This window comes from Mesoplodon mirus, assembly GCF_964341445.2.
Source record: "Mesoplodon mirus genome assembly, chromosome: 7".
In the NCBI taxonomy this organism is placed as follows: Eukaryota; Metazoa; Chordata; class Mammalia; order Artiodactyla; family Ziphiidae; genus Mesoplodon; species Mesoplodon mirus.
This window is the reverse complement of record NC_138983.1, coordinates 61060608-61082164: the sequence shown is the minus strand read 5'-3', so window position 1 is coordinate 61082164 and position 21557 is coordinate 61060608. Positions and strand designations below refer to the sequence as shown.

The 21557-nt window shown below is 53.7% G+C and overlaps 1 protein-coding gene across 2 annotated transcripts in view; it reads left to right on the top strand.

Annotated features, from left to right (window-relative positions):
- Nucleotides 1-21306, top strand: part of LMO1 (LIM domain only 1) — a 40877-nt gene extending 19571 nt beyond the window's left edge. For both annotated transcript variants that reach the window (XM_082627787.1, XM_082627786.1), the window contains 3 exons: nt 16181-16394; nt 18948-19073; nt 20959-21306. In XM_082627787.1, coding sequence (XP_082483913.1) covers nt 16181-16394; nt 18948-19073; nt 20959-21064 — 446 coding nt within the window. In that variant the 3' untranslated portion in view covers nt 21065-21306. The remainder of the gene's footprint in view (nt 1-16180; nt 16395-18947; nt 19074-20958) is intronic.
- The last annotated feature ends 251 nt before the right edge of the window (nt 21307-21557 follow it).

Below are 21557 nucleotides of genomic sequence, written 5' to 3'. Positions count from 1 at the left end.
GAAGGCTTTGGATTCTTTCCCTCAAGAGGAGAGAAACCCCAATAGCGTCCGTCCAGACCCCAGATTCAGGGGCAGCTGGGTGCACCCTGCCACAGCGTAGGCCTGACTCCCTCTGCTGGCCACATGCTTCATCTTGAGTCACCCTCTCAGATTAGCCACAAAGGGTGCTGCTCTAGCCTGGGCACTGAACTCTCTCCCTCCAGCAGTTTTCATTAGACCCAAAGGCAGCCTTGTTGCCTTCCTTCCTGGCCTATGTGGCCTGGATCTTAGCTTGCACACCCTGTCTTGAGCGGGGCTCTCAGGCCCTGGGAAAGGATATCACTCTTTACTGCACCTTGTGGTACCCAATGTAGGACAAGCTTGGGGTCTAAAACAGGGACCCTCCCCAAGAGTGTGCCCAGTTTGCAGGTGGGGCATAGGCCTCGGAGGATGCAGAAATTTCAACAAAGAGAGATCTAGGAAGACAAAACACGAATGTAGTAGTGGAAGCAAATGGGTCAGAGAAGAGTGATGGATCCAGTAGGGTCTGCGTTGCCTAGGAGCAGGGCTGGAAGAGCGGGCACAGTCAGATTTCTGGATGGGAGGGGCTGGGGAGGGAAGCAAGAGGGTGCTCTGGAGCCCTTCCCTATGAAGTAGCTGGGGTGAGGTAGGGTGACCAGGGCCCGGCCTCTCTGAGGGCTGGCTGCTGGACCTCCCAGGACCCCTCTCCTGACCCCAGGACTTAATTTTTCATGAACTGGTTTCTCCTGTTCTCAAAGGAATATTTGTTTTGTTGTTTGTTTGTTTTGCCTTTCTTTATAACAACTTTATTGAGAATAATTTGCATGCCACCAAATTAGCCTTTTAAAAATGTGCATTTCAGTGGTTTTTAGTATATTTAGAGTTGTGTGACCATCACCGTTATATAATTCAAGAACATTTTCATCACCCTAAAAAGAGACTCCATATTCATTAGCAGTCACTCCCCATTCCCCTCCTCCCTGGCAACCACTAGTTTACTTTCTGTCTCTATGGATTTGCCTGTTCTGGATATTTCATATAAATGGAATCACACAATATGTGGTCCTTTGTGGCTGACTTCTTTCCTATCATAATGTTTCCAAGGTTCATCCATGTTGTAGCATGTCTCAATACTTCATTTCTTTTCATTGCCCAATAATATTCCATTATATGTGTATACTACATTTTATTTATCCATTCATCAGTTTATGGGCATTTGAGTTGTTTCTCCTTTTTAGCTATTGTGAATAATGCTGCTATGAACATTCATATACAAGTTTTTGTGTGGACATATGTTTTCATTTTTCTTGGGTATATGTTTAGGAGTGGAATTGCTGAGTCATGGTAATTCTATGTTTAGGGATATTTGTTTCTCACTTTAAATAAACAGTACAAGAGTGTTTAGGAGAGAAACCATCCTTGGCTGTCTGAGCTTTGGGAAAGGAGGTTGCCTGCAGCCTGGTCCCCCGGGCTCCTAAGGGTCAGTGGAACCTTGGGTAAGTCCTTTCCCCTGCTGGCTTCAGTTTTCTGATCAGTGAAATGGGATTCTTACAGATCCCTGGTCGCCTCAAGGGCTTTTGTTAGTAATTACTACTTACATAGCGTGTCGAGGATTGCAAAGCCCTCCGCTTATTTTAGCTGCTTTGCTTCTTTGGCCCCACAATTTGGGTATTATTACTCGAGTTTTGCTGATGGGGAAGCTGAAGCTCAGAGAGGCTAAAGAACTTGACTGAGTTTACATTGTGGGTTAATGGCAGAACCTGCACTTGGACCCAGACTCATCAGAGTTCAGGTCCCTGGCCTGAACTCCTGTCTCACCTGTGTCTCTGGGCAAAGCAGGGCATTATGCAAGGGAGATCCCTGTCTGAGCAACCATCACGTTCTATTCTCCATCCTGGGTGCTGGGAAGTCAGGTCCCAGACGTGGCAAGGTGTGGGCTCTGAGGCAGAATGGTGCTCTAGGAATCAGGACTTTGCAAAAGTCCCCTTTTACCTGTGTGACTTTGGATAAGTTGCTCCACCTCTCTGAGCCTCAATTTCCCCATCCTCAAAATTGAAACAGTAATTATTACTCAAAGCACTGGAAGGGGAACATGGTAAGATGTTATATAGGAAATGCCAAGCACGATGCCAGGCAGGGAGAAGGTGTTAGGTTATAGAACACCCGAGGAGCGCTGGAAGAGGGTGAAGAGTGCTGCGGGACCTTTGAGGAGAAGCGGCTGGATTCTGGGCTGGTCAGAGCCGGTGTTAGGGAGGGAAGGTGAGAGAAAGTGGGCTGTGCCAGTGTTCTCCAGCCTGGGGCTGCCAGAAACCAGGAGGGGTTTCCAGGGGGTCTCACAAAAACCTCCCGTCTCCAGGAGAGCTTGTAGACAGGCCCTGCTGGCACCAGCAGTCCTCACCCCCAGCCTAGCCCACAGCTGCCTGAGAGGGGGGCTTGCATGACTGCCTAAGTTAACCCAAATGGTAAGAAAACACTTTAAATTTATTGTGACATTTGGATTTAATTAAAAAGTACACACTTAGGGAAGTAGAACATAATGGGGAGAGAGGCAGGGTGGCTTTCCCCCTCCTTTCTTCCTCAAACTAATTAGCGTTGTATTTTAAATTGTTTATGTGCCGCTAATCATCGTAATAAATCATTTATACTGAAAAAGACACAGTCGGCTGTGCCCGCCACGCAGGTTCCGCTCTCCGGGCTCTGTCGCGAACAAATTGATCTGGAAGTGAATTTATTAACCACTGGGGAAGAAATCATTAGCGCTTCCTCTAAACATTCCCCAGGTACGCTTTATTGCCGCAGTTTACGCTGTAACTAAAAGAGCATTACCCAGGCTCAAGTTGTAATTTCCTTACAGAGCTGGCAGCCCACTCCCAAGCCAGGGGGTGGGAGGGGATGGGGAGTCCCTGCCCCCTCGCCCATAAGTGGTCTGGTGACCCCAGCCCTTTCCCAGGGCTGCTCATTCCAGAAGGGGCCCCTTGAGGTCTCTGCAGGCCCAAGGCTTTGGCTATCGTCCTGGTGCCTCTCAGAGGAAGAGTGGTTCACAGTCGATCGTGTTTCTGTCTCGGGAGTGTGGCTTACAGTTGGGGGTTTAGCCTCGGGTTTGGAGAACTGAGGGGCAGGGGCTGTGAGTCACTGAGGTCATACAGGCTTGTTGTGGACCAGCTTCCCCACCCAGAGATGGGAAGGCATCAGCGGTAGGCTGATCGTACACTTAGAGGAACCAACGTGGCTGAGCAGGAACCCCGGCAGGAGCAGGGGCTGCCAGGAGCATCCTCTGCCTGCAGGCGTCCCAAGGCCCTCCTCCTGCGGGCCCTGGGACCTCCTCCTAGGTTTGGCTGGAGCAGTCTGTTCTGGTTTTTTTTTTTTTTTTTTCCTTCTTTTTAAAATTATTTTTATTTTTTTGAATTTTATTTTATTTTTTTATACAGCAGGTGCTTATTAGTTATCCATTTTATACATATTAGTATATGTATGTCAATCCCAATCTCCCAATTCATCATACCACCACGACCCCCACCGCTTTCCCCCTTTGGTGTCCATACGTTTCTTCTGCTCAGCTTCCTGCTGAGGCCCACTGCCCCGTGTGTCCCCATCCACCTCACAGGGCAGGGCCAGGATGGTGCTCAGTATGCCATACATGGTCTGACAGGTGACAGGCAGCAGGATTGTCAGCTCCCTGGCTACAGATACCATGCCTCAGATCATGCAGCCTGTGGCCACAGCAGCCTTCCCAGCAGCCTGGCTACCCTGTGATGCTTTCTCTCCCTTTGCACTGGGGGCTTCAGACCACTGTCATTTCCCAGGGCCTGCACTCCAAGACCCTCCCAGCAGGCTTTCTCCCACCAGGTTTCTTGAAGGGAAATTCACTTCTGAACCAATACCTTCTCCCTAGGAGCCCATGGCTGCTCTAGGATACAAATCCCTGCCTGCCTGACTCCAAAGCTCATGTTCTTAACAGCTTCATCCACTGGGGCTCCATGAGCCTCCTCAGCCAGGTTGGGGGTGCATGGGGATCTAGCTCACGTGGGCCTTGCCTTCGGCTCTTTTCATCCGGGTCTGCAAAGCAGGGGGGAGCAGCCCCCAAGGCCTCAACAGGAAGCCCCAGGATGGCACCTCAGGCAAGTACCCCAAGGTCGTGCTGGGTCCACAAGAGCCGAAGGCACTCCTGTCCCTGTGGCTCCCGGGGTCTTTCTCCCAGCTCCCTCGCCCTCCCCTCCCTCAGGCAGCCCAGTGGCTAGCAGATGGGCCCTGGCTGCTTTGAGAAGCAAGCAGGACCCAGCAGCTGGCTAGACCAAGCCTGCCTGGAGGGTCCCCTCCTTGTGTCTAGAGAACACATTTAAAAGTTTGAATTCAAAATTGATTTTGAAGGGCCCTAATCTCCGATCCCCTGGCGCTCGTGGTGTGTCTGCAGCTCCTGCCAGACTCTCGTTTTCTGGTTCAGCGCATTGGTGCTCGCGTCTCTGTTGCTGTGAAATTGAGACTCGTCTGAGAGTCGGTGCCCTCCTCCTCCTCTGTGGAGACTGCAGGCCCCTTGGGAGCCATGTTTCATTAGATGGGTGACGTGGGCTTTCCGGGTGCCCAGGGAGCAGTTGAGTTGCTGTCTGGGGAATGCAGCTTCCAGACGCTTCCCGCTAGTTCCCATAGCTGTGCAGCTCCAAGCAGCATCCTGCCAAGGGCTCTGGGGGCTGGCTCCAGCAGCCCAGGATGGGATGGGGCTTGGAGGAGGCTACAGATAGAGTAAGACTTGGGACCTGGGGATTTTCTGTAGCAAACTTCATGGGCTTTTTCCTCCTACTGGTCCTCAGAGGCTCAGACTAGGCGGGGAGTGGGTTACATCATTAAGCCAAAAGGTCCCTCAAGTGGAGAGTTGCAGGGGCTAGGTCTGTGCCAGGGAGGAGTGGTGCCCTGGCCACAGGTACAAAGGGAAAGACTGAACTGCCAAGGTTACACAGATGCCTGAGCTCCAGGACTCCACTGCAACCCGAGAGTTGGGATGTAGTATTTACGCATGAGGAGAGGCACCAAGGGGGGCTTCATTCCTCATGGATCTGCAGGGCTGAAGGACAGGATTGCTGCCCCTTTATCTAAGGAGTAGAGGGTTTATATTTGCACAGGAGCAGTCATTTCTCAGCTGGAGCCCTGGGGTGGGCCTATTCAAATTCCAGATAGTGGCAGGCGGGACCTAGGCACTGCCACAGTTGAATCTGCATTTGTTCCTTAGAGCTGCATAGCTACAGGTCAGCAGCAAGCCAGATTAAGGCTCCCATCTCTGGGGAGCCTGCCTATCTGCGTCGGCCCACTCTGCCCAGCAGACTCTTGCCAGTAATATCTGGATAGATTCCGTTCGGTCTCTTCATTCATTAATTGAACTGATTAAAAAACTGGTTAAAAAGTGACCGCTATGGGGTTCAACCCTGGGGACACAGTGGTGAACAAGACAGAGCCCCCAAAATAGACCTTCATGGGGCTTACATTCTTATAATAAAATTCTTAAACATTTTCTTAGGTAAAATCGCAAGAAAGTAAAACAATTACAGATTGTGGTAAAAAAAACTGAGAAGGAAATGACCAGGGAGTCATTTAAATAGGGAAATAAAGAGATCAAGGCTGGCCTCTCTGAGATGATATTTAAACTGAAGCCCCCAAATGAGAAGGAGCCAAGCACATGAAGAGACAAGGAAGGGTGTTCTGGGAAGAGGGAAACAGCAGGTGCAAAGGCCCTGAGGCAGAAGGGAGATCTGGAGTGTAGCTGAAGCACATTGGGGGTGGAGGAGCAGAGGCCAGAGCACATAAGGATACCATGGGCTTAATGAAGAGTGTGGACGATATTCCCAGCCCACTGGACATTAAGGAAGGGTTTCAAGCTGAGCAGTGACCTGACCTACTTTGTTCTGAAAGATTTCTCCAGCTGCTGTTTGAAGCTGGATTGTAGATACTAAACAAGAAGCTGGTGGGGTGCTTAGCTGATAGTGCAGGGAAAGATAGTGGTGGCTCTGGAAATGGAAAGAAGCAGGTGGGACGGGGTGGGGACCAAGCAGGGAAGAGGGGATGAGGATGATGGAAGATCTGAAGATGACTCTGAGTTTCTGGCCTGAGCACCTGGCTGGGTGATGGTGTCAGGACTGTGAGGGAAGCCTGGGTAAGGGTACAGGTTTTGGGGAAGGAGATCTAGAGTCCTATTTTGGGTCTGTTGCTTTCTAGACGTGTCTGGGGCTTTACAGAGACAACCTGAGGATGAGAAGAGAAGACCTACACCCGTGCCGGAGGAGCACACGTTGCAGATAACTATGCAGTTAACGTAGGCATCATTCCCTGTGACAAACTCCAAAGAGCACACGCAGCTTCTGATGTTTCAAAGTGCCCCTCAGATTCTGTTTGCAGCTGCTCCCACGTCTCTCGGTGCATTGTCCAGGTCCCCTTCAAGTTATCGACTGGGTCCCCTAAAGCCGTTGCCCAGCAGCAGGCTGTGCTGGGTTCGGCTTCCCTCAGCAAGGAAGACCCGTGAGGTATGTGTGGAAACTCCTCAGCCCCTCCCTCTCTCCACACGGGAAGGTCCCCGCGGGCTTAGGCTTCTGGACCCACCATTCCTCAGGATGTTTGTCTCTGCCAGAACCTGCTGCAGAAATACCTGCTGCTTCGGACTGCTGCATAAGAAATGGGTCCTCTGGGGTGATACTGGGGACCAGAGGCCCATCCTTCCCTGATTTGTCCCTGTACGGTGTGTTTCAGAGCTGCCTTCTTTGGGCAGGGCCCAGTTTGGGTCCAAGCAGAAGTTCACTTACCCCATTGCTTGGGAAAACATGACACGATGCTGCCTCTAGAGAGAGCAGGAAGGGGGTGGGGCACTTCCTGGCCAGCAGCCTCGGTCCAAAGCCCTGCTTGGCCACTCACAGGATGCCCCCGGGCCGGTTGTGTGATTTCCCTGACCTCAGGGTCATGATGAGAATGAGCCTTAACGAATATAAAGCATTTGGCCCATAGTAGGCATTTGGTGCGAGGTGGTGTCATGTGGTCAAACGCCGCAGTTGTTTGGATGGGGCTGGACAGTGCTTCTCTTCGGCCTCTACTGTGGTGATCTGTGGAGACCAGGAGGAACTTGGCACTTCAGAGACGGCCAGCGTTTGCTGCACCCCCTTTAAATTTCTTACCTTCAGCTGGGCCCCTCTCCAGCTCCCCCCACACCCTCCCCTCTCCCCTCATTCACACAGAGCCCCTGGCTGTTGACTGAGGCTCCCCGGCTCTTGTGGCTCTGGGTCTGGGGCCACCAGCTCCCCCCTCACAGCTCGGCTCTCCCCAGTGAGGCTTCTTCGTATCTCTCAAGGCTGCGATGCAAACATCTCTGCTCTGCCTCTACACGGCCTTCCTGCTCCCTTCCCAGCCCCTGTGCTGTCTTTGTCCTTAGATTCTGGTCTGTGTCCCCTTTCTGGCCCTGCCAGAAGCCCTTTCAAGATCCTACAGCAGCAATAGCTTCTGAGGAACAACAGGTGAGAAGCAATAGCCTGTGACCCACCAGAACCTGGAGACAGTGCACTGCCTGTCATCCCTCCTGGTCTTAGTCCGGGCCCTGCTCTAAGTTTGCCCCCCAGGGTCCTGCCCTAGCATCACCTGTGTCCAGGCTGCACAGAGGCTGCCCCAGCAAACCTTCTTCACCTGGGCTGTTCAGGGAGGCCACGAGGTGTGTTCTGGGTGAGAAATGGAACTCTGGATTCCGGCAGGCCAGGGCCGCAATCCTCCCCCTGCCTGTCAGCTGTGTGACCTCGGGTAATGGCCTGAACCTCTCTGGGCCTCTGTTGAGTGGGGTCATCATTTAGTGCCTCAGGGTTAAAATGAGGATTCACTGAGACAACAGATGTAGTGAACGAACAGTGGGTAAATGGTGGGTTTTATTAAGAGGCATATAAAGTCTTGACGGAGACTGAGGAGTCTCCTTCTTAGTTTTTTTGTTGTTGCTGAGGTATCATATATATGCAGTAAAAGGCACAAGTCTCAAATGTTCAGTTCAGTGAAGTTTTCTGTAGGTATGCACCCATTTAAACACCACCCAGATCAAGATAAAGGACATTTCCAGGACCTCAGCAGGCTTCCTCACACCTCCTGCCAGGTGATGATACACCCCATTATTCTGACATTGATCACCATGGATTGGTTTTCTGTTTGGGAATTACATATAAATAGAATGATACAGTATTTACCTTTCTGTGTCTGGCTTCTTTTGTTCCACATTATACTGTCTGATTAATGCATATTGTGGTGTGTACTGGTGATTCCTTCTTTATCATTGCTGTGTACTATTCTGTTGTATGACCATAGCATAATTTATTATCCATTTTACTGTTGATGGACATCTGTGTAGTTTTCAGTTTGGGGCTATTATGAAGAAAACTGCTACGAATATCGTTGTACATCTCTTTTGGTGGATATAAGCTCTCATTTCTGTTGGGCGCATACCTAGGAAGAGAATTGGGGGATCATCGGATGTGCATAAATTTTCTTAGTTGATTGTTTTTAAGCTACTGTATCCAACATTGTTATAAGTATTTCATGTCCATTATCTAATTCAGTCTTCCAAATAATCCTTTAAAGTAGTCTGTTCTCATTTAGCAGGTGAGTATATTGGGCAGTGATGGAGTCAGAATTCCAGCTGAGGCCACCTTGTCTGCAAGGACCACCGTCAGTGTGTACCTGCCTGCCTCTTCTCTCGGGGCCCCTTGAGGGGCACTGCTAGAGTCAAAGGGGCCCGTCCCCGCGCCGCGCTGACCGCCATCCCGGGCGCCGAGCCCCCCAACCCCTAGGGGAGTTGGAGGCCACAGGAACCCCACTTCCCTCCCTCATCAAATCCAATGCGCAGCTACCGGCGAGGGGCTGTGCACAGGGGCAGGAATGAGCACGCTCTAGGTGGCTGTAGCCGTGCTCTTCAACAGTTGTTCTCGTTGGCTTTTGATTCCAAATGAGTAGGAAATGCTATCAGTTCAGGCCTCGCCTGGCGCGTGGCAGGGCCCTGGGATAGGAGTGCAGTGAGACGAGAAATTGTGGAGATAAAACTGGTGTGAAATGGAGGCCTTCGCACGAGGCTGGATGTGTCCGTGCGAAATGAAGTTACTTCTGAGAAAACGAGATTTAAAGAGATTCTGCAAAATTAGATTACACTCTCAAATTTCCTTATTAAACAGGATTGATGCCAAGGAGGGGCTGCTGGCTGGCTCTGTTTGGGATCCTACTCTGCAGTTCCAGGCCCGGGTGTGGGCCCTGCTGGGTACAAGCACCTTGCAGGTGGCAGGGACCCAGACCCTACCCCTCCAGCAGCTGACATGGGTGTGACGCTTGTGGGACTGATCACTTCTGGATCATTTCCCCTGTTTTGCCTGGGTCCGTGTGGGTGAAACCTCAGGGCTTGTGCTCCTCCATTTCCTGAGGAAAGTGGAATTAAAAACAGAGCACCGGGCCTCTCATTCGTGGGTTTTGTTCAAATCAGAGCTTGATTTATAGCTACGATCCACTTTTTGGAAGTGTAGTGTTTTAAAAGGCAGTAAATGTGCATGTGACTGCTCAGGCATATGTGTGTGTATTTTTATGTGACACCCATGCGTGCGTGTCCTTGGATGCAGGGGTGTGTCTCTTCATGCAACTTACTGAGCACCTACTGTATGCTAGCACTGTGCTGGAGCCTGGAATAAAGCTGTTCTGGGGAGAATAAGCAGACACAGTCCTGCCTCTCGTGGACCTTGTACGCATGTGTGTGATTACACGTATGTGTGAAAGTATGTGTGCAGCTGTGTATGTTTGCACATATGACCTGCATGTGCGTACCTTCCGTGTCTCCTAATCTCTGTGATGTCTCCCTTCCCGGTCTACTAGCACCTCAAGGTAAGCAGCGCCCCGCCTGGCATCAGAGCAGTTGAGTCCAGTGCTCGGGCCCTGAAGACAGGCTGCCAGGGTTCAAATCCCAGCTCTGTCTCATTCTGTGTGACCCATGACAAGTCACAGCCTTTCTTGTGCCTTAGTTTTCCCATCGTTAAAATGGGAATAGGTTTCATCTGGAAGGGTATTTGCTGGTTTCTGTGATGAAAGAGGTGCATTCAATGCAAGGTCTTATCCTACATACGCCTGAGGACATCCTTAGAAGTACAGGCTAGAATCATTCCCACTGTGCAGGTGGGGAGACAGACAGACCTTGAGAGCCACAGTGATTTATCCAGGATCAAGAACAGGGCTCCACACAGGAGGCCAGACAGGAGCTGATCCATGGAGCCTTTAGGGCAGGTGCCCCACACCACCAGCGGAGCCTAGGACAGGCTCAGGGGGGAAAACGTGTCGACAGTAGACAGGAATGGGGCCTGCATGGTACCCGTCTCATAAAGCAGTTGTGAGCTGAGCACTTCTCAGTGTTCAGTCAGCGATATCTCCCTGCAGAATGCCCTTAGCCCCCAGGAGAGTCCAGCCCAGGCTCCCTGCCTGTCCCCCAGTGTGAGAAAAGGAAGCCCCAGCACTGTTCTGGGCAGCTGTGTTTTGCTATGTGGACACGGATTTGGAACAGTACTGAGGCATATGGAGAGATGATGAGAAACCCCAAGCCTACACCTGCCTATGCCCCAGGCCTCCCAGGGCACACAGAGGGACCTGCCCTGAACTGTGGCCCCCTGAGCTGCCACAGCCCCCTTCTCCTCTGACTGGTCCCTGAAGCAGCCTGTGGGACAGATGGGGCTGACCTCCCGCACACATTTGCAGTGGCCACTAGACTATCCTTTGGCTAAGGCTGGACTCTAACCAGTGCCTGCATGACTTGAACCATGGTTGCACGTTCAAATCAGGTAATTCTCCTCCAAATGTGCCCATCACTGTTGTAGCGGCCTGAGATGGAGCTGTGACTAAGGTCATCCTTCCCCATGTGCTGAATGGGGTGACACCAATCAGAGCTAACTTTTGGCTGCCACGTTCAGTTCGTCCTGAGCACTTCACACGTACTAGCTCCTGGATTCCTCACGGAAACTCCATGAGGGCCATTCTCATATTCATTTTATAACCAAGAGGTACATAGGAGTTAAGGTCATATAGTCAAAGGGGTCAGATAAACCCAACTTGAAGGAAACTTCATAATAACTGGCCCGTACTCTTCAAAAATGCTAGTGTCTTGAAACACAAAGAAAGGCTTGGGAATTCTTCCAGATTCAAGTAGACGGAACTTGACAGCTGAATGAAATGCATGATCCAGACTTTTATTTTGCCGTAAAAGATATTGGGGGAACTGATTAAATCTGAATGGATAGATAATAGTATTAGATCAATGATAATTTCTTGGTTTGGATCATTGTACTGGAGTTACATGAGAGAATGTCCTTGCTCTCAGGAAATCAAAGTATTTCGGGGTATAGGGGCTTCATGTCTGAAACAGATGAGTCAGGAAAAGAATTATATAGGAAGGGAGGGAGGGAGGTAGATGGACAGATAAACAGAGAAGGATAAAGCAAATATGGCAAAATGTTCATATTTAGAGAATCAGGGTAAAGGGTATACAGGAATTCTTCCTATTCTTGCAAAATCTGGAAGTTTGAAATGTCAAGATAAAAAATTAAAAGAGCCAAAAAACAAGTGTCAGAACAGGAAAGGCATCCCAGGGTGCATGTTAACAGTATACCAGTTCCTGTTTGTTGGTCCCAGCTGGCTGCCAGGCCCTGTGCTGTGGCTTCCTCTGCAGAACCTTATTCTACCCTCACTATAGTCTGGAAGGAGACTAGTATGGCCCCATTTCACAGAGGACAGTTGGAAAGGTAAAGGGGTTTGTGCCAAGCCCTCCAGCTACTTGGGACAGTTCCCAGATTGGAAAGTAGGTTCTCTGAGTTCAAAGTCTGTGCTCTTAGCCTCAACTGCACTGTTGACTCTGACCTTTGGGGACGAGTGGGGCAGGCAGGACAAGGCATTTCTTCCTGGAGCAATGGCGGAGGGAAGGCTCTAGGGCAGAAGCAAATGAGATCCATTTGCAGGGTGGAAAGGGACATTATTCCTGGGATTCTACAGGGAGCAGAGCCAGCAGTGCCAGGCAGGAGGTGCTGGCATGTGGGAGGGGGCCTCAAGTGCCAGGTGGAGTTCCTAGTGGTGGCCACAGTGGCTTCCAGCAGGGGAGCCACAGGGCATGACCTGGAGTGACACGGGGCTGGGTGGGGTGGGCATTCTGGGGAGGAGGACCTGCTTCAGAGGAGCTCACTGTGAGCAGAGGAAGTGCTCCACAGCCGGGCTCAGTGTGCTGTCCAAACTGGAGGCGTGGGTGGGACCGGGAGCCGGTGGCCTTGGCACCTTAGAGAAGTCCCATCCGAGGGACATGCTGTCCTGGGATAGGTGGGCAGGAGTTGCTGAGGACTTGGGTCTGGCCTGGCAGACCACTCTCGAGGATGCAGGAAGAGCTGAATGACCTCTGGCAGTGCCTCCCGGTCACCGGGACTGTCTGGCTTTTCCCCAGATTAAAGAGCTGAGGGTAAGTGTCTGGCAGCCGGATGAGTCAGACTGGGAGGCTGCCTCCTTCCACCATCAGCCCGCCCAGGGTAGAGACGGGGTAGGAGTCTGGCCCATCTCCTAGCAAATGTGGTCCCCCTCACACCCCGAGTTTGGGGGAACACATGGGCTGAGTGAATTGGTTTATTTTGCTGGGTCTCGTGTGTGCTTCTGAGCGTGAGTCCACACGCCATGCAGAGGCAAACATCATCCATTGTAAAATATCAGTGTTTTCATGGGTGAGTAGTAATTACTGGGTAATGCTTTAAAACCTTTCCTGAAGGAGCTCAAAGCTGTTTTTTTCTAAAGTCAGGAGTACATTAAAAGGATTACCATGTAGATTTGATTTTTAGATAACACTAAAATGGATCCCAAATGGACTTCAGCAAAGGGATGCTATCTCCTTAATGGAAAGTGCATGGCCCGAGGCTCAGCTCCCAGAGCCGGGCAGGGGAGGGAGGGAGGGAAGAGGTGTCTGCAGGGCCGACAGGCAGGCTGGGTGGGAGCTGGGGAGGCAGGACAGGAAGGGAGAACCCAGACCCTCTGGGGAACATCTTGCTCTATTTGGGAGAAGGAGACTACAGATGCCCCCCTTAAAGGCCCTTCACCTTTCCAGGAGTGTTTTCAAGTCTCCTGGACTAGCCCAATGAGAGCAAACGGTGTGGGTGCTCAGTAAAGAAGGGAGGGGTGAGTCAGACTTCTCCCAGGACCTCAGCCTTCCCAGGCGAAGAAAGCTCGAGGTCCCCAGATGCTCTGGGACCTCCTCAGCCAGGCTGGGCCTGGTGTTCCGTGTCTCAGTGGACATCAGACACTGGCAGAAGCCATGTGACTTCTTAAAGAGTTCTCCAGGACCCAGGAAGCAGAGTCCAGCACCCTAAAGCAGGGTATTCAGGCCTCACAGAGCACTTGCTGTATGCCAGGAGGGGGACCTGGGGCAGCGTGTGGCTTTGCTCCCCATATCCTCCCTGCATCCTCTAGGTGCTCGGTCCCACTGGTGATGGAATTACCGGTTACCATGTGGTCCACAGCCCTACAGGCTCAGCCTCTCTAGGAGCCAGGCCAGATGGAAGATGGAGCAGGACAGACGCTCCTAGTGCTGGGACCCCCCTTCATTTGGGGGCATAACTTAGTGGGCCAGGTGTATCCCCTGAGTAATGATGTTCCAGCCACTCACCCCCCGTCCCAGTGACAGCACAAGTATAGAGCCCTGGGAGGGCTCAGGGCTGCTGGGAAGGGAGCCAGGCCTGCTGCTAGCCCTGGGGAGCAAGGGGCAAATCAGCCCTGGGGGGACTAGAGAGAGACTTGGTCTGGCATTTTCCAATCTGGAATGTATATGCATAGCTATGCTGGCTGGGTGCTCCTTCCACAGGCCCTAGGGACAGTAGTTTTACCCTGGGAGCCCCCAGACCTTTCCATATTCAGCTCTTTGAACCCCTCCCCCATTTGATCCCTGTAGGCCAGGCCTAGGAAGGAGCCTCTTAGGCCCCCCTTAGCTCTCGGGTGGGCCTGCTCCCCAGCGGCTTCTCTGGGCTCCCCTGAGCTCTGTGACCGCCGGGCTGGCCCCTGTCAGAGGAGACACAGGCGGGCCTGAGGACACAGTCATCCTGAGCCCCATCACACTCTCAGACCAATTAACCTGTAGAGCTGCATTAGGCAGCAAACTTCCCAGCTAACAGATGGGCCCCGCGGGCGCTGGAGGAGGGAGGATGCGCTGCCTCCTTCCTGCCCTCACCTGTCCTGCTGCTCCTGGGGGCTGGGGGGCCGCCCCCTCTCCAAGAGAAGTCTGAGGAAGCAGCGAGGCTGAGAAAGAGCATAGGAGGGAGGAAGAACCCCGGAGGCCAGCTTCAGCAGTGGCTTACACTAGCTCTTTGGACTGTCTGGGCCTCAGTTCCCCCATTTGTAGAATGAGAGCATTTGCCTGTACGAACCCTGGGGGCCCCTCTCACCTGACATCTGTGGATTCTGAGACTGAGGTCCTTTGGAAGCTGGTTCTCTCCTGGAGCCTGAGGAAGGGTCACAACCCAGAAGAGGGAAGGGAAAGGAAGCAGCTCGGACTCCGGGCTGGGGGCAGTGAGGGGGAGGGAGGGAGAGGAGGGATGCCAGGGAATGGGAGCTGAACCCAGAGCCCTGGAGAATGCAGGGGTCCTGTGGAGACCTTGGGCCCAGGGGGAGGGAGTGTTCGGGGGCTTGCTGGAAAACTGAGGAGGCAGGAGGGCGTGGGCTGTTCCCCCCAGCGGTGACCCCTCAACCCATCTGAGCCCTTGTGAGGGTCACTTAGACTTAGACAAGTGCAAGGCAACCCCATCATCCAGCTGGGCTCTGAGACTCTCCGCACTTCCCTCCAAGCCTAGTCTTCACCACCCTCGAGCCTCAGGACTCCACGTGGATGTCCAGGTTCCCAGACAACATCTGTCCCCACCTCCTTCTCAACTGCCCCTCCCTATGGCCTCAGGGCCGGGGGCTAGAAGCCTGTGCCTCTGTGCACACACATGCCCACGCCTGCACACCTTGCCTGTGTGCACGGGGCATGCGTGGGTGTACATGCTTGCCTGGTGGGAGGTCTGCCCCTCCCTCCGGTCAAGGCCACGCTGCGATTCCTGTCTTCTGTACTTACCACTTCCTTGCATGTCGGGAAGCTCACATGGGCCCTGGGAGAGGGCCGGTGTCTCCAAGATTCTTATCCTGGTAGGATGAGCAAGGATGCTGGGGCACTGATGGACAAGTACTGGCTAGGGCAGGTAGGAAGTTTGGATCTAGCTAGAAACATTCCTGAGGAAAGCTTCAACTAGGCCAGGCCCAGCTACCTCCCCAAGCACTGACGAGGAGCTCCAGAGCTCCTGCTGCCCCCTGGGAGTATCACAGGGGCATCTCACTTTCTTCTTTTTTTTTTTTTTTTTTTTTAAATTTATTTATTTTTGGCTGTGTTGGGTCTTCGTTGCTGCGCGCAGGCTTTCTCTAGTTGCCGGGAGCGGGGGCTACTCTTCGTTGCGGTGCGCGGGCTTCTCATTGTGGTGGCTTCTCTTGTTGCGGAGCACCGGCTCTAGGCTCGCGGGCTCAGCAGTTGTGGCGCATGGGCTCAGTTGCTCCACGGCATGTGGGATCTTCCCGGACCAGGGCACGAACCCATGTCCCCTGCATTGGCAGGCGGATTCTTAACCACTGCGCCACCAGGGAAGCCCTCACTTTCTTCTTGACGCCTCCACAATCAAGAGTCTGTAGCCTGACGTGTTAGGTTAAAATGGTCAAGCACACAGCAGTGTGAGGAAGCCTTGAGGTGGCAAAAAGATCTGGGAGTTCTAGTGGACCCCAAGCCTGAGATTCCATTCTCAGGACGGCCGAAAGAGCCAATGGATGGTGTCTGCATAAGGAGGCCCCAGGCCTACCGTGGATCACACGGCACAGGGGGCAGTGGCTGGATGGAGAGGAACAACTCAGGGAAGCGGGCGTGAGGACTAGCTGTGTAGAGCAGCTGCAGCAGAGCAGACGCGGGGCTCCCGCAGCTTCTGGAGGACCTTCACGGGGCAGGGGAGGAGGCTGTGCCATGCAGCCCACAGAGGGCGGGACCCAGGCCCAGGGGAGGTAGCTGCTGGGGAGACAGGGAGGGCTCCTGGAAGGGGGCAGCAGAGAGAAGCAGAGGGATGTACCCTGAGGTGGGAGCCGCAGGGCCCACCGTGTCCATCTGTCTGTCCATCCGCAGGTATGCCGATGCTCTCCGTCCAGCCCAAAGGGAAGCAGAAGGGCTGCGCAGGCTGCAACCGCAAGATCAAGGACCGCTACCTGCTGAAGGCACTGGACAAGTACTGGCACGAGGACTGCCTCAAGTGCGCCTGCTGTGACTGCCGCCTGGGCGAGGTGGGCTCCACGCTCTACACCAAGGCCAACCTCATCCTGTGCCGGCGCGACTACCTGAGGTGGGCGGCCTCCCACCCCATCTGCCCCCCAAGCCCTTCTGCTCAGAAAGTCCCATCCTCCAAGGCTGGCACCGCTCTGCCCTGCTCTAGCCCCAGCATCCTGCCTGCACTCATCCCCACCCCTGCCCTGCCCCTTGGACTCAGTGCCCAGCACGGGTCCTGGGCGGGCACATCTGTTACCATTGGGCACTCAAGAGAAGCTTCCCGAGGGTACCAGTCTGGCTCTGGCCCTGCCTTTGCCAGGTGCTTTTGACCCACCCCGTCCCTGAAATCTGGGAAGGGACGCCCTGGAGGGGCTTCCAGGAGCGGGTGGGGAAGCTCTGACTTCCCTGGGCCCCTCTGGCCTGACGGTCTCCTTCTCAATCTCCCCAGGGACCAGCTCCCCATCTTCCAGGTGGGCCCTGGGATTAAACACCCCCATGCCTGGGGAGCCTGGTAGGTAGCCAGACCCTAGAAGAAGAGCTGCTGATGCTGGAACTTAAAGACCTGGGTTTGAACTAGTCCTGAACCTCTTCCCCCACCTCAGGTTACCCCTCTGTGAATGGTGAAAAGACTATCGCTTCCCCTCCTGGCATTCCTCAGAGCTCTAACCCACCCTCCTCCACAACCTGGATCCTATTCCCCGGGGCTCCTCCTCCCCAGTTAACCCTCCCTTAGGCCATCTATGACATCAGCAAGGCTGGAAGGAGGCCACAAAGCAGGGGCCTTGGCTGACACCCAGCATCTGCATTTGGCTCCCATGCAGGCTGCTGGGTGGCGGCAGGGCCTTGCGGGGAAGGAAGGCCCATCGCATTAATTAGTAGGTCATGGCCAGGCTTCTTGGGGCTCCCTCTGCTCAGGACTGGGCATGTCTGCGGGGGGAAGGCGGGGTTATCAGCAGAGTCTCCCCTATTTCCCCGAAGAGCCTAAGATTTACCTGCCTGCACCTTCTCTTTTAACTTCTGCCTTTGCAGGAGTATTTTTTTTTTTAAGTGGTGCTATAAACCAGGATGTGTGACTCAGTGCTCCTGACTGGGGCTGGAGGAGAGATGCTGAGGCCAGGAGGAGGGGTTAAGGATGCTTCTGGGGACTCACCCCTTGACAGCCTGGAAGGGGTCTCCAAGTCTGGAGGTTTAAGACATCACCTGGGGGCTGAACCTACCAGGTTGAGGGGAGGTGGCAGACCATTTGACAAGTCCACAGGACCTGGAGAGGGACGACCACAGTACAGGATGGGCTCATCTACAGAGCTGATGCGCCCACAAGCATCCTGGGCCCTGCCAGCTACTGGAGCCTGAAGGTATTCTCCTGGACTCTGGCAGAGGCTCAGGAATGACTTCGAGGCCTGGTGGGCCAGTGGGGCAGGGTGGGTGTGGGTATGGGGCTTCCTTGAGCTGCTCAGCCCCAGAGAATGGCTGTCCAGAGCCTGCCTCTCTGCAGTCACTTCTCACTGGACTGGTGGCCAGAAAGGCCCCTCTTGGCAAGCAGATGCTGTTGGCCCGGCCTTTGTCTGCCTTAATCTGAGCCACCAGGCAGCTCAGCCTGATGAATAATGGAGCCAAGCTCATCTGCAGGCACCCGAGCTTGAGCTGGACAAATCAGGGATTAGAGGGCCTCCCGCCCGCCTCTCAGCCCCCTTGCCTCACTTGGGGCTTGCTCTGCCAGTCTGCAGAGCAGAGGCCTGGCTGGCTCAGACCCCTGGAACATTCAGCCAAGGATTGGCCTACATGGGGGAAGGAGTGAGTTCCCTGTCCTTAGAGCTTTGCAACCAGCAGCTAAGAGGAGGGGTACCTGCCCCAAAGAGGCGTTGTGCCAGATGGCCTTGGAACTTCCTTTTGGCATCAGTCCTGTTTTAGAAGCACCTTTGAACAGGATCATCTAGTCCAGCCTTCCCATTTTAAAGAAGGATAAACTGAGGTTCAAGAAAAGGGAGTTAGGCAAGTCACACCATGAGCTGGTAGCAGAAAAAGACCATCCCATAGGGTTGTTGTCAAGATTAAATGAGTTGGTCTTTGGAGAGCCCTTAGAACAGTGCCTGGCACATAGCAAACGCTACATAGGCATTTACTAAAGGAGCTGTGACTGAGAGGTTACAGTTTTCACAACGAGCTTGTGAAGAATGTATTATGGTCCCCATTTTACCGTTGAAATAAATGAGGCTCAGAGAGACTCGGTAACTTGCCTGAGGACACACAGCCCATGATCAACAGGATGTCTCTAAATTCAGGCTTGTGTGAGTCTGGAGTCCTTGCTCAGGGCCCAGCCCAGTGTTCTTCTGGTGACCTCAGGTGCTTGAGGGACCCCAGTGGAAGCCTGGGAGGAGGCATTGTCAGTGAAGCGGGGGGACGGGCAGCGTCAGCCAACACCTGGGTCCCCAGGTGTGAATGCGCCAATTTCCCTGAAGCCTTCTCTCTTAGCAGAATCTAGACACTGTCATCTGTGCTCCTTCCCTCTTGCCCAGGCCCACCTGCTGAACCAGGGGGAGGGCAGGTGGGGCCCTGGGTGGAAGCAACTCCCCTGCCCCCCACACCACCCCAACAGGTGCCTGAAACCTCTGCACCCTTCCCTCTGCAGGCTCTTCGGCACCACAGGAAACTGCGCCGCCTGCAGCAAGCTGATTCCAGCCTTCGAGATGGTGATGCGGGCCCGAGACAATGTATATCACCTCGATTGCTTCGCCTGCCAGCTCTGCAACCAGAGGTGAGTGCTGGCCTGTAACAGACCCAACACACTCAGCAGACCCCAGCTGACACCTACTGCCACAGACCAGGAGTGCCATGGAGGCATGCATGCAAATGCGGGTTCTGTGTGTGCATGTTGTGAGCATGTATGTTCATGCCTGTGTTTTATGTACACCTGAGCCCTGTAGCCAAATGTGTGCCCTCCAATACCACGTGTACATGTTTGTGGAGTACAGCTCTGTGCAAATGTAATGGACGGGGCCATGCATGAGCTGTGTGCAGTGTGTGTAGTGTCCATGCATGTATTTTTATTTTTTTAAATATATTTATTTATTTATTTTTGCTGCATTGGGTCTTCATTGCTGCACACAGCCTTTCTCTAGTTGTGGCAAGTGGGGCTCTTCATTGCGGCGCGCGGGCTTCTCATTGTGCTAGCTTCTCTCCGTTGCAGAGCACTGGCTCTAGGCACACGGGCTTCAGTGGTTGTGGCATGTGGGCCCAGTAGTTGTGGCTTGCGGGCTCTAGAGTGTAGACTCATTACTTGTGGCACACAGGCTTAGTTGCTCCGCGGCATATGGGATCTTCCCGGACCAGGGCTCGAACCCGTGTCCCCTGCATTGGCAGGTGGATTCTTAACCACTGCGCCACCAGAGGAGTCCCATGCATGTATTTTTAAATGTCCATGTACGGGGTGGCGGGGGGTGAGTCTGTGTGTGCATAATAAATGAGCATGCCTGTGCATGCATGTTTTAAATGTGTGTGCACAAGGGTTCTGTATGCATGTCCTGTGCCGTGTGTGTGTGCGCTACATGCAGGAGCACGCATGGACATTCCAGCGAAAAAGGGTTCCCAGACCTGGAGGGTGAAATCCCCTTGGGGAACCGTCACTCACTTCTGTGATTCTGGTTCCAGCCCAGCCTTGTTTCTGGTCTTTTGGCCCCTACTTTGTGCCCCGAGCCCCATGGGAGACCCTAGGGACCTAAGGAGCCAGAGCCCTTCAACCCTGGCTGGGGGCCGGGCCCCAGAAGGCAGGCCCTTTTCTCAGGAGCCTCCAGGTGAGGAAGGAGTTCATACAAGTGTTCCCAGAGGGTGAGGTCCAGAGGGACCTGCAGGGAATGCTGGTTTGGCTGGGGCTCTGCCCAGACCTGCTGCCGGGAGGGCTCGGTGAAGTTGCAGCGCCACCTGGTGGTTGAAGTGGGATCTGCTGGGACTGAGCCTGTGACCCCGGGGTCCCACTACAGCCCTCAGACACCCTGGGCACGCCTTTGGGGGAAGGGCTGAGTCCTCCAGTGCTTGAGGAGGACTGGGAGGGGCAGAGAGGTAAAGCAGGGCCTTCTTTGGGTTAGAGGGAAGATGGTGGGACAGGGTCACCTCCTCCTGGAAGGATGTTCCCGGAAACCCAGATTCTGTTTAGAGGAAGAGTGCCCTTCACTGAGCCATTTCCTTAAGCTGGTTGGAAAAGTCAGCCATTTTATCCCTTCCTCGTGCTCCATCTCTGCCTCTCCTTCCCTCTCCTCGGTTGGTCTTTTCCTATTTCTTTGTTCCTCCTCTCTTTCTCCCGCTCTGGCACTGAGGTACATTATTTCTACACCTCCCCTCCAACCCCAGCCCTGCTCCCACCTCCACAGGAGCTCTGACTATGTGGAAGGGCTGTGACCCGGGCTTATCTGCCTGTCTTACACCCCAGGCTGCAGGGCCTGGCCGAGAGACTTTCAGGGATCCCCTCTGGATTGACGGGGTGTGCATGGGACTTTCAGGGATCCCCCTGGAAAGCTCGAGGAGCAGACTCCCCGGGACCTCACTTCCCGCATGTCCACTTCCTGGGCCAGGTGGGGTCCTGTCTGGAGCCTCCGCCATCCACTGGGACCCCTCCATGGCCTCTCTCTCCTGCTTGGATTTTCCAGATTTTGTGTGGGAGACAAATTCTTCCTGAAGAACAACATGATATTGTGTCAGATGGACTATGAGGAGGGGCAACTCAATGGCACCTTTGAACCCCAGGTTCAGTGACGCCCGGCACCTGGCCTCCCGGCCCGTCCGTCCGTCTGCCCGCCTGCCCACCCGCCTGGCTGGCCAGCCGCTCTCCTGCCGATTACAACTCCTCTGTCCTCGATGGGAGGAATGGCCCTTCCTCCACCGCCGCCCGTCTGTGTGTGACCCCTCCTGGGGCCAGGCTGGGCCTGTACAGTCTGTCTTCTGTATATAAATGGGAACATTTATTTTATGAGAAATGTAATGCGATTTTATTACTGGCGTGGATTAAACTTATGAATGTTTCCGGGGAGGTTATTCTGCATTGATCACATGACTGACACAGACCTGGGGCCCCTCCCCTTGGCTTGGGAGTAAAACCAGACCCTCCCCTTGGTCCTTGGTGGGGAGGGGGCCCTGGAGCAGGACACGGGGCTCTAGTGTATGCCGTTGCCGGCAGGGCGGCTCCAGGTGGGCTTTAGCGGGAACAAGCTGGAGGGGAGGGGACAACCCCAAGCACCCCCTCAGCCAG